Source organism: Chenopodium quinoa, unplaced genomic scaffold (genome assembly GCF_001683475.1).
Source record: "Chenopodium quinoa cultivar QQ74 unplaced genomic scaffold, ASM168347v1, whole genome shotgun sequence".
NCBI classification, from domain to species: domain Eukaryota; kingdom Viridiplantae; phylum Streptophyta; class Magnoliopsida; order Caryophyllales; family Amaranthaceae; genus Chenopodium; species Chenopodium quinoa.
The window spans coordinates 281088-297764 of NW_018744904.1; the positions used below are offsets into that span (position 1 = coordinate 281088).

General features: G+C 38.9%; 2 protein-coding genes across 2 annotated transcripts; both read left to right on the forward strand.

Moving 5' to 3' along the window:
• Window positions 1-12057: 12057 nt before the first annotated feature.
• Window positions 12058-12558, forward strand: LOC110706129 (trihydrophobin-like). Its single transcript, XM_021884036.1, has one exon. The coding sequence runs from the start codon at window positions 12058-12060 to the stop codon at window positions 12556-12558; it is 501 nt and encodes a 166-aa protein (XP_021739728.1).
• Window positions 12559-13157: 599 nt separating this feature from the next.
• On the forward strand, window positions 13158-13850 carry LOC110706130. The gene has a single exon (XM_021884037.1). It carries the CDS (start codon window positions 13158-13160, stop codon window positions 13848-13850), a length of 693 nt encoding a protein of 230 aa, XP_021739729.1.
• The last annotated feature ends 2827 nt before the right edge of the window (window positions 13851-16677 follow it).

Consider the following 16677-nt stretch of genomic DNA (forward strand, 5'->3'; position numbering starts at 1 on the left):
AAATCAGGTGGTGTTTATTGTTTTTTCTGACTACATAATTTCAGTGTTACTGGTTTAATAGACGAGGTTGTATCTTTGAATCTAGAATAGGATGACTAGCCATTGATTTATGTTAGCTAATTCAGGCGCATATTTTGGGAAAATCAAACATACAAAACTAACATGATTCCCGAGTCTGCTCGATTTTTTAAATTACTGATAATTGAACTATAGAAGCTTCTAATAAATATAACATAATAGTCAATTATAATAATGTCTTAAAAAAAATTATAATAATAATGAATTTCTTAAGCAAATTAATGTTTTTACCAAAAAAAAAAAAAAAAAAAAGAATAGAATTTAGGAGTGAAAATTCCCTTAAAAAAACTCCAATTTAGTAGAGTAATAGAAGTAAAATGATATGAGTTTAGAGGCAGAACCAACCTAATTCTTGATCTGTGCACCTGAGTGTATCATGAGCATGGTACACAAATACACCGATTTAAAATAAAAAAATTAAAAGCGAAAAGGACATTGTAGTTAGAGTAAAGAACATGGACGATAAAAAGAACACAACACTCATTTGTAATGTTACGTGCAAAAATCTATAGGCATTTTTGGTAAAAGATAATAATTACCAAAGATTTTATCCCAAATTGAGTGCCATATCAAAATTTTCATTTTTTTTTTGAAACATATTAATTCATTAATCAAAAGCCATATGGCATTTACAAATGAAATCTAAATCAACAAATATATAAAAATTGAATTAAATAATAACATTTTCCAAATTATTTTCTTTTTCTAAAATTATTTTCAAGATTTTAAAAAGTTAAATTCAAAATTCAAAATTCAAAAATTCATTCATTTTCAAAATTTCATTTTCCAAAATATTTAATATCATTTTATTTATTTAAAATAACTCTAAGAAATCGTTCATATTTTTTCAAAAAAAAAAAGTTTATTTTATCTATGACATCGATGGTTATGTGTATTTCTTATCAGGTTTTTTTTTACATGATCTTTATTAAAAACATAATGTACTTTATTTTCGTTTGTAATGTATAATTAATTATTAACATTATGTTCTTTTCGTATAGTCACTATCATATCATATCATGATTTTTACAAGACCTTTTGATAATATATTTTAAATAGTCATGTTCTTCGATTGTAATTGTAATATACTTTATTTTTGTCAAATTTTAATTTATTGTTTATTCTGATATATTAATGCTTGTGTGTTTCCTTTTTCGTTTATGTACTCAGATTTGCTGATTTCGTACTGTGTATGTTTGGCCTTATCTTTATCTTGGCCCTACGATGATCCATTTATGGTGAGTAGTAGAGACAGTTTAAAGAGTAGCATTTAAGGTGATACAGTATATTCATCCATGTCGGGGATCGGGCAAAGTGATCGGAAGCATGTTTCTCTTGTCTATTCACTTATGTGATTTATATTTAATCATTATATATTGCTTATTACTACTAACATAATTGTTTTTTCAAAGTTGGTGTGGTATTGCAAGGGCCTGTAATAGTTCCAAGTAATTGGTTTGACTTTTAATTTAACTTTACTTGAGCTGACTTATTGACTTAATTGGACTTTGAGTTTGTTTTTTTTACATAGACTTTGACTTGGTTTGAAAACTTTTGAAAAGTCTTCCGCTGTGTCTTTGATAAAATTTCTTAGACGTTAACACGGTGGCTTTAATGTCTTAGTTATTTCCTTAGTCATATTTGTAAAAAGGCAAAAAAAGTATTTTAAAGGCAGAAAATTTCTAGGGTGTATGTTAAAACTTTTTAGAGTGCAATTGAGTAAGGAGATGAGAATAATTTTTAGAAGATTTCTAGATTGCTCAAAATCATAAAAGACGAGTGAAAGAAAGAGAATGTTATAGGGAAGGAGAAATAGAATGAGCAAGAAGGGGGAGTAGATTTCGACAATTAGATTTGGAATAGCTTTAATTCTTTCAATAATAAATATTATTAATCAACCAACGTGGTTTTGTGACAATTATGAGAAAGTCAACTGATTAGTAGCACCTGTAGAATTAAAATTTCAACATTATGGTATAGTAGAATCATGCTAGCTTAGCTAGATTCATGAGTTAGTGATTTTTTTTTGTTTTTTTTATACAACCATTGTAATAGATAGCTGCACACAGAGAAAGAGACTGTGGGAGGAAGCAGGGGGAGAGGGAGTAGGAGAGAGAGAGATGGAGGAGAGAAAGATAAAGGAGAAAAGAGATAGGGATAGGAAGAGGTAGAAGGAAAGAAAGGGGGAAAGAGAAAAAAGGAGGGGGCACGGGGAAGGTGGGGAGGGGGGGGGGAAGAGAGAGGTGTTTTTAGGGCACGAAATAAAAAAGAAAAAGGTAAAAATCACTTCAAAACGCCACTCCCATATTAGGGTTTAATTGTGGAAAACAGTTAGAATATACCTGATCAAGTTCAGCCCGGCCTGGCCTGATTTTTTAAAATTTTTGGGTGGACTAGGGAAATCAATTTTAGTTAATTTTTTGCCCGGCCCAAAATTGGCCTGAAAAGTAGGGTTGGCAAACATATCAGATCGGGTCACTTTCGTATTCGGATCATTTTGGGATCGATTCAGAACAGGGGCTAATTATATAAGGGGCTCTTAGGGCTTGCCCCTGAAACAATTTGGAATTTTTTTTTTCTGTTTTTATAAAGCCCAATAGTCAACAGTGTACCTTCACTATGTGAAAAGTGAAAGGAATGGTGTCCTTCCAACAAGTGTATTCTTCCGATAGAGGGTTCAGAATTATTACAGAGCTAATTCTTCAGTAAGTTCAAGTGATCGGAATGCCTAGGTAGAGGCCGCTTCCGATCAGTAATATCGAGGTACAATTGATATTACAGCTTGATCTTAACTAAACCCTTCAGGTCGAACCCAATCGAATCACCGATCCGAGATGATGAATTAATCCAAAAGTATTTAATGAGTCGATAGAGTTTTACGAATACAGACGTCGGAGATCGAGCCTAGGGCGTCGAGACCGAGTGTCACAAAATCACAAGCAACAAGTATGAGCGTAGCCGTAGCTAGGCTAGGCTAGCTCGTCGCAAGCCTAGGTGCACCATGTGTGTGCTAGGCGCACCATGGTGTGCTAGGCACTATCGCAGCCTAGGCGCGGCCTGGAAGCCTATCGCAAGCAATAGGCGCACCAGGCGCACCTAGCAAGCCATCGCAGGCACCAGGCGCACCTAGCAAGCCATCGCAGGCACCAGGGGCACCTAGAAACCCATCGCAGGCACCAGGCGCACCATCGCAGGCACTAGGTGCAGCGTGTGTGGGCGCCTGGCATGACAGCACCATCGCTGGCACCATGTGCTAGCATGGGTGCCTGCCTCGCATTGGCGCACCATGTGTGTGCTGGCTTGTGTGCTAGCCTTCGCATGGCAGCACTAAGCATCGCACTATATGCGAGGGCCTGGGCGCCAGCATAGTGCTAGGCCACGCACAGCAGCCCAGCATCACCACGCACAAAGACTGTTGTGTGATGCGTGGGCGTGCGTGTGGTGCGAGGCCAATGCACGCTGCGCATCATGCGTGGCTAGTGCGAGAGGTGCTGCGAAGGTGTGTGCGTGGTGTGCGAAGCTAGGGGGGCCAGCATGCGTAGCTCGCTAGTAGCACGCATGCTGAGGGTGCGAGGCATGTGCGTGCGTTGGGGAGTGCTAGGCAGCCATCAGCGCGCAGCAGCTAGCACTGGCCAGCACCAGCGTCTAGCACAGCCTAGCACCAAGCATGCAAGGCTGCTGGGCAGGCACATGCTAGCTGGCTGGGCTGGCTGGCACATGCTAGCTGGCGTGCTAGCTGGCAGCAGCCCAACACCCCTTGTGAGTGGCGGTTTAAGGAGAGGTGGGGACCAAAGCCATCAAGCTTCCCTTGGGGAGCAAGGCAATGGTCCCCCCATGGGATATGGTCCTCACCTAGCCCATTCTCTCCTTTTGCCACTTGTTGGCTTGTGATTGCTTTTGCATAATTATTTATTTTGGAATTAAATAAATTATTGCAATTGCACATGATCCCACATTGATCATGAAAAGGGGTTTCAAGTCCCCATTCTCTATAAATACCCACTTGGTTGGGATTTTGAGAATACAACCTTGAGTGGAATTAAAAAGGCAACTCTAAGAAAAAGTAAACCTTTGATTTGTAAAACTCATAGTTATTTTGTCCGGGTCTTGATTAACCTTCAAGACTTAGGACGCTCGGGTCGGGTCGAGGGTACGATCTGTCGGAGATCTCGTCTTTTCAGGATTTTGAAGTAAGAGCTCTTTGGGAGCGAAGCACGCGTCAAAGGTATTATTCTTGTTCTTAATCTTGTTTGATTAAGTTTGTTATGCTTGTTAATTGCTTTAATTAAGGGGCGGGTCTTGGTGGGTTTCCTTCCGCGTAGTGTCGGGTCACTACGAAACCCTACAGTGGTATAAGAGCCACGCTCCTTTTAATTTTTGCAATTATTGTTTAATTAAGGTGTTTTAAAAGAATTTATTTTTCTGGTTCATGTTCATCTAATTAGATTAGATGCTCATTTTAATTATTTTTTTAAAACTCGATTTTATTTTCGATTTGGCTGTCGAACCCAGATTTTGGCTCAAAAATAGTGATTTTTGGGTGGAATCGACATTCTGGAACTGTTTCATTCCTTTTAGGTTTGTCCAGAAACCCAATTTTTTTGGGGTTTTTCGTTTTTCAACGAAAATTTTAATTCTTTTTAAGCCTTGATTTAATGCAAGCATTACAAGGTTAGATTAATTGCACATTTGCATCACTAATCTACTGGTTTTAAAATATCCTTGAGCATAATAATGGAGTGATTATTAGTGCTTAAGTTGATATACCAATTTATCACATAAACTTGTTTTTCACAAATTTTGCAAATAAATTGCAATAAAGTGTGAAAACTTGTTGTGATTTTGTATTTTAAGTTCCCAAATAATGTTAAAGTTCTAATCTTTAAAGGTTCAAATGATTGGAAACATAACCCTAAATTCCATGTTGAACAAAGTTTGGATTTTTTTTCATGTTTGGTTAATTAAAATCTATCAAGTTCAATTACTTGTGAGTAAAATTTGATTAGTCTTCATATTGGAAGATGTAATCTTGGTATTTTACACAAGTATGCAAGTTGGAAAATTTTATCATTGGATGGTTAATTTATTTTTCCAACTCCCATTTGTCAAATCCATTATTAATTTGCATATTGGCAAGATTAATTTTGAACATAGCTCATTTTATTTTAAGCATAAAGTTTGACCTAATTTTTGTTCAAAATTGAAATTTTGGATAAATTTAGGCTTGTGCACCAATAAAATAAATTTATTTAAGTTAGACTTAATTTTATTTTATTTTATTTTTCCTCAAATTGATTCCAAAATGTAATTTAGAATTAATTTATGTCACACGTAAATCGGGATTAAAATCCCAAGTCATAGCACGAAAATCAAGGCAACACACCCAAGTGCCACCAAGGCTAGCCGGGCTGCCTAGCAGCCCACATGTGGCTGCCTGTGGTGCGCACAAGGGTGAGCCATGATGCTGCTATGCGCTGTTGTGTGGCGGAGAGGCATGGCTGATGTGCGTGGGCAGTGGCTGGGGCTGGCTTGCGAGGGATGCTGCTGGGCAGTAGGGCAGCAAGCATCAGCTCAACGCACCACGAGCATCAAGAGGCGCCTGCCCAGCAGGCCAGATGCTCGCAGGCACCAGCATGCTAGCAGGCAGCTGGCGCTTACAGCAGTGCTTGCTAGGCACAGCAAGCCTCACCCACGCACCATGACGCCATGCCATGGGCTTCCTAGCAGCCATGGTGCGCACCCACCAAGGGTTTTCTTGGGTGGTTTTGCTTAGTGTTTGAGCTATGATTTTTGCATTATCCCGTCTTTAAAATATTTTTGGTAATTATTTTAACGAGGCTAAAAACCTCGATTTTCGATTTTGCTAAATTTTGACAAATTATGGGTTATGCCGACTTAATTAATCGGATTAATTAAGTACGGATGCGGATTTTAGTGGGAGCTTAATTAAGTGCGTAAGCATTTTGCGTAATGGATTAAACCACTTTGACTAGTTTTAATTAGGCGCGTTAATTGGATTAACCACCTAAGTTAGTTACTAGTTTTACGTGTTTAATTATGTATTTCGTAAAATTGCATGGGCCATTCACAAATAGTGAATGGGTGAATGGAAAAGATTGTTTTCAAAACAGGTTCTTTGAAAATGGCAACTTGTGGGGCCCGACTAGGATAGAAAATACGGACTGCGTTCCGTTATGTATTTTTGTAAATCTAAATACGGTCTGCGAATCGTAAAGTATTTTTGTACTATTAGATTAATCTTAGTCGTTCTAGCTAGCTTCTTTTATTTCATTTTGGCAAAGATGTCTCAAGACGGCGTTTCGACGAAGACGAGCCAAGATGAAGATCCATGGAAATTGAAGATTTCAAGGGGTCATGCTAGTTGCCAAAATGCATCTATTTTATGCCTTATATATATTGTTATTATATATGATTGCTAGATGCATGTCTAGGATTTCTATTATGTTGCGACGATTAGTTAAGTTCACTTAAGTCAACCAACGTAGAAACCCTAGGTCCCTTAATAATATTGAGCTAAAATTTGCCGTTCCAAGAACAACACTTACCGAACTAATGCGCGTACGTGATGGATTACGCCAAAGCGAGGCATCACTACTTCCCTAGGAACGTAAGGTATACTAGGTATACAAGTTGTCTTGGTTAAGCTCAACGATATTAGTAAGGAGTCCTTAGATGTCGTGGCAAAAGAGATAAAATGTCAAGAATGCATTAGATGCGACATTTTATCAAACCGAGAGTAGCTTGGAGCTATTAGCAATTAGATTGCTTACCTTAAGATATTAAATGATTAAGACAAGCCAAAGCATGCTTAACCATTTCTTGATCTTTGGGATCTCGGAATCATTTTATTCTCGCCCATAAGGGACATTTTTAAAATGCGTGGATAAAATGCTCAATAAGTTTGAATATATGCATGAACGTTTTAAATTTCAACTTATTGATGTAGGAATGGGTTTTCACTTCAAATTCTTTCAATTGTAGAATCATGTCTGCAAGTAACTCAAACAACAACCAAATGTGCCCAACACTCCCCGAAAAGTTAGCTATCAAGCTTAACTTAACAAACCTTGATGAATGAGAAGAAGAACTCAGGAGGACACTCCGGAGTTGTTCCAAAGAGTATATTCTGGATACTTCCCTCCCAACCCTCTGTTCCAAGACCCTCTTGAGTGATGAAACTTATTGTGCATGGTCGAAAGACTGCAAATTAGTGTCACAACTCATGGCTAACTCCATCCCGGAAGAATGGAAAGAAAAACTTCCATTCTCTTTCCCGGACTTGTTCCTTGGAGGACTAAGGGATGTTGTCGGTGTGAGATTCTCTAAGACAAAAATAATCCCAACTTTTGCCCTTTCGCTCAAAATAATCCCAACTTTGGATTATTTTTAAATAATCCGAACTTTGGGGGTTCTCTGCTCAAAATGGTCCCAACCGGTCACTCAAGATGATACGTGTCACAACGTAATTGATTTAAAATTAACTAAAAAAAACCTTTAAAATTAAAAAAAATAAATAAAAGAATTAAAAAAAAATTAGAAAAATAAAACCCACTGATCCTTCCCGAAACCCACATCACCAACCACTAATCTCTCCCGGAACCCCCCATTCCCGTCGGCGCCAGACACCCAATCACCCCTGAACACCGCCAGCTCTGCCGCGACTAGCACCAGCCCACAAACCCCATCCCTCACGCAGCTGCTGCACCAACCCCATCCCTGACGATGAAATTAATCGGAGAAATTCGACGACGACGTCGTCTCTAGGACGATCATCAGGAAGATTGAGAAATTCAAGAGGTTCCGGGTTTTGAGTTGGGATATTTGGGTTTTGGGGTGGAGGTTTGGTGGTTCAGGGGGTATGGGGAAGGCGGCGTAGGGGAGGTTTCTGGCGCCGGCGAGGGTGGGAGGCGGGGGACCATGGCTGGGCTTTTAGGAGGTGGTTGCCAGATTGGTGGTGCTGGAGTTGCTGGCTGGGTGGGTTTTTTTTTTTTTAGTTTTATTATTATTTTTTTTTTCTAATAATTTGTTTTCAACTATTCATTTGGTGACATGTGTCACTTAAAAAAAAAAAACCTTTTCAGTTATCAGTCACTTGGGACCATTTTGAGTGAATGACCACCAAAGTTTAGATTATTTAAAAATAATCCATAGTTGGGATTATTTGGGCGAATAAGCAAAACTTGGGATTATTTTTATGAATTTTTCTTTTATAATATTGTATTAGGATTATATCTATGTTAGGATTTATTGGCCCCCAAAAGAAAAAATTTTAAGATCTGCCACTGTTAGAAACCCCCAACCCCAACCTGATCCATTTACTTTTTCGGGTTGAAAATTATGACCGACCTGATTTGCTTAGTTTTCGGGTCAACCTGAAATGACCCATTTAACTTGATTTATTTATTTTATTTTTCCTAAAATGTAAACCAGATTTATAATTAATTTTTTTTAATGATCTGTCTAACCCAATTTTTTGTGTTGCTTTGGGTGTAAAGCGGGTTTACCCAAACCTATTATTCAGAATATGAATTTAGTAATGTTGTATATAATCATTGATTCAAGAATCATTGGCAAATAACAACACACTACCAATAAATAAAAGAAATAAAAAATAATATTGTGTTAGATTGACATACGGCGACAAGGTTAGACTTGGAATTGACTGACGACTTTCCACCAAGCAGATGAAGGCCCTGTTCTTTCAGCTGTTCTCCTCTACTCTGCTCTGCTTAAAAATAATAATTAGTAATAGAAAAATTTAACAAGAGCAGACCAACCTTTGCTCCATGCTTCCAAAATGCACCAACCTTTAAATTTTCCCAAAATAAACCTAAGTTTGTGTTTTTTCTCTCCTAGTAAACCCAAATGACATGTGACCTGAAGATTTGGTCATTTGTTTATTTTTCTTTAATTATTTTCTTAAATTAACAAAATAAAATTAAAAAAAACTCAAACCACCCTCACCCACCGCCAGCCGTCCTCCCACCCTTCCTCCCCCTGCCGGCGCCCAACTCACTTCCTAGCGCCGGCTGATTCAATTCAAACAAAATTTAAACAAAATTAACCTTGACCTAGCACATACTAAAATAAATAAATTCAATTCAATGTTTAGTAAAATTTAGGAAAAAGGAAGGGGATTATACATTTATACCAGTAAGAGACAATATCATTAAACCCAGGAACCTGCGTGATACAATGAGGAGGTTTGGAGTGAGAATTGGAAGAATTGTTAAAGCAGAGTGATAAGTGTCATATTATGACACTCTTAGGGTAGGTTTTCTTCTAGTTTTAATCTCCTTTTATTTCTTTTTGGCATGTTTTAGTTAGATTTTACTCCTTAGTCTTGTTGATCCTTTTTGCAGGAATAAATGCCTTCTTGTAGAGTTTTCTTTTGCTTTCTTTTATGTGGAATTTTCCTCCTTTATCTTCTTTCCTTGGTGTGTTTTGTAAGCACTCAAGGAGTTGGCTTTGAAAAGAAATCAAGAGAAGCTATAAGGAAGAAGCAAAGGCACCTCAGCGCGCCTTCGAAGAGGGCGCGAAGCATTTGACCTTATCGCAGGCGCTCCACCAGACGCCGTAGGTGCTCTGACTTAAGGAGCATATTTGCCAAAAATGAGGCAGAATAAGTGCGCGCCCGCACCGTGCCTCAGCCGCGGGCGCGCTAAAATTGGAGAGAGCGCGCAGATTTTGAGAGGGCATGCACGTCTGATCAACTACGGAGGGAGGGCTTCTGGAGCGCCCTCACCATGGGCGCGGCCCCAGTCACCGCGACCGTGGCCTCAGCCACAGCGGGCGCGATATTATTCCGGAGAGGTTACACACGACTCTATTTTGTTCTTTCTTTATAAATACTCTTGTAAATCCTTTTGAAAACTAACTTAGAAATTTCACTAGCTTAATCTAGAAAGAGAAACATTCTTAGCTTAGCTTCGTAGAGAGAGAAAGTTAGGATTTCTTTATTGTTGATGCTTAGATTTTGAAGAGGAAGATTGATCATATTATTTGTAGACATTCATCTTCAATGAATGAGCATTCTCTTACTCTTTTCTCTTTACTTTTGTTAATTGTTTTGATTTGCTTTGTTAATTGCTTAATAATCATGCTTTTGCTTGTTGATTTGATGATTAACTTGTTAATTGCAATGATTAGTAAGTAGTTTTCTTTACTTAGGGTGTGGGGATGATGTACTTGAATCTTGTTCATACTTTTGATTTGGAATTTGATTTGATTGTGATTAAAGTCTTTATATGCTTGATGTTATTCAATTTTCTTGCAAAGTACACGTTGTTCGTGAATTGAAGATGAATTGATGCTTGATGATGCGATAGCGGACCTTGCTAGATTCATTTGTATCGATTTATGCTTGATTGTACCTCCTAGTATATGGTTCTAATGCGATAGAATAGAGGCTATGTTAGGTGAAACCTTTTGGCCTCGATAGGTGGTTAGATTGGATCTTATTTCGATATTTAAGCATGCTTAGTTCGCGATCAACTCGATTCCTTTTCTATGTATGTTCAAGTCAAGCTTACATCTACCCATTCTTCTTAGTGCTTGCTATATAGAATTTACCATGTGATTAGTTGTTTTAGTGTTTGCTTTAATCAATTCTCGTCTTGCCGAACTAGCTTAATTTTTTATAGTGATTGTAGTGTTTGACCTTTCCCTGCGGATCGACCCTTTGCTTACCATATACTTGATTTGGTTAGCCTAGGTTATAAATCTTACTTGATTTGGGGATAGATAGTAACGACCTATTTTTCCCTACATCAAATTGGCGCCGTTGCCGGGAAAACGGTTTTCATTATGTGTTTGCTATCTTTTTGAGACTAGTTCATTGTTTCTTTTGCTTTTGTTTTTTGTTTGTCAGTGCTTACCTTCTTCTTAGCTTTGTTTTATGAACATGGAACGAACTCACTCAAGATCTTTGGTGCCCATTGATCCCGAGTTAGAGCGTTCTTTGACTTTGCTAAGGAAAGAGGCAAGAGCAAGGAGTTAGAACTCTCATACTACCCCACCTTCATCATCCTCAAGTGAAGAAGGAAATATTCCTAGTTCTTCCTCAAGTTAGGAGATCAACCCTTTCTTCTCAATCGATTTCGAAAGTGTGCAACCCCACAACATGGAGTCCTAAAGCAATTAGGGACTCTCGAAGCTTACACACCTTAATGTGGGATTCTACCCCTCACCACTCAAGCAAACAATTTCGAGATCAAGCCTATATTCATTACTATGATTGAGAAGAGGCAATTTTTGGGTGGGAAGTTTGAGAATCCACATTAGCATCTCGAGGAATTTCTCAAGTGTTGTGATACCATTAAGACAAATGGTGTTTCTCAAGAGTACATCCGCCTTAAGATGTTTCCCTTTTCTCTCATGGGTATGGTCGAGCATTGGCTTAAGAAGGATGTCCCTCCCGGTTCTCTCACAACATGGAATGAAGTCACCACCGCTTTCTTAGGACGGTTCAATAATCATTAGAAGACCGCCGATGCTAATTCTGAAATTCAAGGGTTCCGTCAAAGAGGTTGAGAATCTTTGTGTGAAGCTTGGGAGAGGTACACAAAACTTCAAAGACAATGCCCCCATCATGGTATTCCCAACTACCAAGTTCTTCAAACCTTTTATGGTGTTCTTTCTCCTCAAAGCAAGACAAGTTTGGATGTCGGTGCGGGTGGTCCAATAATGAACAAAATAGAGGAAGAGGTGGAATGAATCATAGAGTACGTGGTTCGCAACTACGAAGATTGGTGTGAAGGAGAATGTGAAGCTACCTCCAGTAAGGGAACGGTCCATTCATTGGAGCAAGCTAATGCCATCACAAATCTTTCCTATCAAATGACCAAGATGGAAAAGCAAATGGAATAGCTCATGAAGATATAATCTCAAAATGCTTCCTCCCCTCTTACCTAGGGAGGTAATGGAATGAACACTCCTCCCCCTACTTCTTACAATACAATGCCCCCGGGATGCTTGTTTTGTGATAATTGTGGCACTTATGATCATGATACCTCCCAATGTGTATATTCTTGTGAAACTCAACCCCTTCTCCAAGAACATGTTGATAATGTGGAGAATGTCAATGCTATGAATTTTACCCCACTCATGGGGAATATGGGGAACATGAGGCCAAACCCCAATCTAATGGGGAATTGGAATCAAAATTGGAACCGTGGTTGGAACCAAGGTGGTGGTGGTTATGATAGCCAATACCATGGTGGGGGAGACCCTTCCAATCCCAATGGAAGAGGCTACCCTAACCAAAGCGGTTATGGTAATCAAAATCAACAACACAACTCCAGTTACTATGACCATCAAAACCAAGGTTTTGGTGATCAAAGTAATATGGGGAATAATCAACAAATAAATGTTTCCAACCAAGGTACTGGAGGCAATAGGGCTCAATATACTTCTCATTATGCCCAAACTAATAGGCCTCGGGGTTTCCATCAACCCTAACTTCCCCCACCTCAACAACCTCTTCAATTGCAGGCACCCCTCCGATCCTTTAATGTCAATGCTCCAAACTTTTATGAAAAATCAAGAGGATTTTAATAAAAGTCAAGAAGCGGAGAAAAAGCAATTTAAAAGCCCACATGAAAATGATGGAAACTCAAATTGCTCAACTTGCATCTAATTCTTCTAACTCACCTTATTCTTCTTCTTCCCTTCCTAGTCAAGGGGTTAGCCCCAAAACCATGTATGTCGTGACAAATAGGAGTGGAAAAGTGGTAGGGAGTGACCCTTTAGTTGAGAAAAAGTCTCATGAGGAAGTTGAGATGAATTATGATGATGATACACCTTTGGTGAATGAGCCTTTGAGTGGAGAAAAAGAGGTTGAGGATGTGAGGAAAAATGATGAGAGAGTTGATGAAGTTAAAGTGAAAAACTCCTCAAAAGAAACAACACCTTTACCCTTGAACAACCAACCATGAGAGGATAAATTTCCTTACCCTTCAAGAATTGTGAGATCTAAGCTTGATGCTCAATTTGGGAAGTTCTTGGAGGTCATTAAGAATTTGCATGTTTCCCTTACTTTTGTTGATGCTATGAAACAAATGCCGCACTACTCCAAAATATTGAAAGACCTTTTGAGTGGGAGAAGGGAGTGTGAAGCCGTGAACCTAACCGCAAATTGTAGTGCTATTATTTCCAACAAACTTCCTACCAAATTGAAGGATCCAGGTAGTTTCTCCATTACTTGTTCCATTAATGGTGTTGAGTTTGAAAAGGCTTTGTGTGATTTGGGAGCAATTGTAAGCCTCATGCCCTATTCCATCTACCAAAAGCTTAGTGTAGGAACCTTCTCCCCCACAAATGTTACTCTTCAACTAGCGAACCGCTCTACTAAGTTTCCCATGGGTAAGGTTGAGGAAGTTCCCCTTACGGTAGGAAAGTTCACATTTCCCGTGGACTTTTATGTGGTAGAGATTGATGAGGATGAGAAGATTCCTATTATTTTAGGTAGACTGTTTCTAGCTACCTCTAGAGCAATCATTGATGTGAAGGAGAGTAAGATGACCTTAAAAATTGACAATGATTCCATTGAATTTGACTTGAATAATGTCATGCAACAACCCTCCTCAAGTGGTGAATGTTTTAGAATTGATGTTCTTGATACCATGCTCAATGAATTTTCTCGCTCTTATATGCACGTTACTAATGATACTCTTGAGAATGTCTTGTTGAATGTGACTAAGATAGGTCCAAAAGAGGAAGTGCTAGCATACGAAGCAATGCTCAATGAGTAGGTTGAAGAACCAATTCAAGAAAGCAACATATCACCACTTGATCTCCATCATGTGAATGACAAGCAAGATGCTCTACAAGGTAAGGAAGCACCAAAGATGGAGTTGAAATTTCTACCTTTGGGCTTGAGGTACGCATTTCTTGACTCCAATAATGCTTTCCCCGTAATCATCAATTCTAATCTAACGGAAGAGCAAACTTCCCTCTTGATCAATGTCTTGAAGAAACACAAGAAGGCTTTGGGTTATACCATTGATGACCTTAAGGGTATAAGTCTATCCTTATGCATGCATAATATTGATCTAGAAGGAGATGCTAGACCGGTTAAGCAAAGGCAACAGAAAATCAATCCTTACATGCAAGAGGTTGGCGGAAGGAAGTTTCTAAACTTCTTGATGCGGGAATTATTTGTTTAATCGCTCATATTGATTGGGTATCTCCCGTACAAGTTGTGCCAAAGAAGGGTGGCATGACGGTGGTGAAAAATGATCGTGATCAATTGGTTCCTACTAGGCTTGTTACCGGTTGGCGAACGTGCATTGACTATCGCCAACTCAATATAAGTACTTGCAAAGATCATTTTCCCTTACGGTTTACTGATCAAATGTTGGAAAGACTTATAAACCACTCCATCATTTTTTCCTTGACGGTTGTTCGAGATTTTTCCAAATCCCGATTGACCCAAGGGACCAAGAGAAGACTACATTCACGTGCCCTTACAGTACCTTTGCGTATCGTAAGATGCCTTTTGAACTTTATAACGCCCCTGCCACATTTCAAAGATGTATGATGTCAAACTTTAGTGACATGATTGAAGAGGAGATGGAGGTCTGCATGGATGACTTTTCCGTAGGAGGAGTCACCTTTGAGGCTTGCCTCTCTAATTTATCTCGTTGCCTTAAACGTTGTGAGGAAGCCAACTTAGTGCTTAATTGGGAGAAATGCCTTTTTATGGTGACAAGTGGAATTGTTCTGGGGCATAAAATCTCCCATTTAGGCATAGAGGTGGACAAGGCTAAAGTTGATGTCATTGAGAATCTTCCTCCACCCACTAATGTTAAGGAAGTAAGAAGTTTCCTTAGTCATTCCGGTTTTATCGCTGGTTTGTTAAGGACTTCTCCTCAATTGCCAAACCCCTCACTACTTTATTGCAACAAGAAAAAGAGTTTGTATTTGATGAGGCTTGTTTGAAAGCTTTTTGTAGGTTAAAGGAAGCGTGGTGCTCCGCTCCTATTATCCAAGGCCCCGATTGGTCTTTACCTTTAACTAATGTGTGATGCAAGTGATGAAGCAATTGGTGCGGTCTAGGGACAAGGAAAAGATGGAAAGCTTAATGTAATTCACTATTTGTCAAAGACCTTCATTGAGGCACAGAAGAATTACACTACAACCGAAAAGGAGTTTTGGCGGTTGTACATTCATTTGAGGGATTCCGGTCTTACCTCATTGGGTCCAAGATAATTGTGTGGACAAATCACTTGTCGCTAAAGTTTCTCTTAGAAAAAAGGAAGCAAAGCCTTGGTTGTTAAGGTGAGTGGTATTACTCCAAGACTTTGATTTGGAACTTAGAGATAAAAAGGGAGCCGAAAATGTGGTGGCCGACCATCTTTCAAGGCTAGGAGTTGCTAGAGTACATGAAGATGACCTACTAATTGAGGATGCCATAATGGATGATGTTCTATATGCTCTTGAGGAGAAATCGAAGCCTTGGTATGCCGATATTGTGTACTATTTGGCTTGTAGTGCCATTCCTCCGGATTTCACTGCTCAACAATGTCGAAGACTCAAGCATGTGGCAAGAGGTATATATGGGATGATCCCATATTGTTGAAAAGAGGAGTTGATGGTCTTTTAAGAAGATGCATCCCCAATGATGAGTTTCAAAGTGTTCTCTCTATGTGCCATTCCTCTCCTTGTGGTGGTGTAGACACCTAATTGTGTTTCCCCAATAAACAAAACCCACTTGTTTCGGGGGTTTTAGAGTCCCGAGAGAGATTACAATTCTGGGAATGCGTGCCGACCATCTGTACCTGCAAAACCACGAAACTCTGGTTGGGTGGAGTTCCGCCTCCGACGATCAAGTTAGAACGTCTCCGGATGTATAAAAGTGCAGAAAGTAAATGGATTTTCTCTCTGATTCAGAGAGAATTCTGCAATTATTATTACTCGGTTTTTGTGTTTGTATTTATGAGTGTTTTTGGATCCATAATAAATGAGGAGTTTCCTCTATTTATAGTAGAAGAAGATTTGTTCCTCTATTAGGGTTACAGTGCCACGTGTCAGCATCCGATTGGATCCCATTGGGCCTCTCTGGGGCTGACACGTGTCAGCTTTGGTACAGGGTAATTTTACCCCAAACACAAGTGATGAGTACCTTTCACGTCTTTGATTATCGAGTTAGGTAAAAGAGTTGAAGAGTCTCATGAATTCCCTTTAGCCTTGACCATTTATAACCTCTCCTTAAATGTTGTAAGCAAAAATAATTCACTTCGTCTCTTTGAAAATCTTTCATTTCGTGTCCTCTTTATAAAATGTCCAAACCAGTTTGTTTTAGTGCATATTCCTGGTCCAATTATTGTTTCTTTGTATGGGGATTGAAAATATCTTTCCAACGATATATTATAAGCCCAAATCCGACTTATAACGAATACGTTATGGCCAAAATACTAAACCAAGCCCAAACCAAACCTAAGTCCACGACCCAATGATCATGTGGAGGGTCCAATACCTTAATCCCAATCCTAAACCAATTAGGATTCATTAGGAACTTCTAGAAGTCTTTAGATGGTTCTAATCTATCCTTTCCAAAGGATAAAAATCAAAGAGTTT

Bases quoted from the DNA above. Each gene is read 5' to 3' on its own strand.
- LOC110706130 (XM_021884037.1), top strand. From the start codon at position 13,158: ATGCCGCACTACTCCAAAATATTGAAAGACCTTTTGAGTGGGAGAAGG.
- LOC110706129 (XM_021884036.1), top strand. From the start codon at position 12,058: ATGCCCCCGGGATGCTTGTTTTGTGATAATTGTGGCACTTATGATCAT.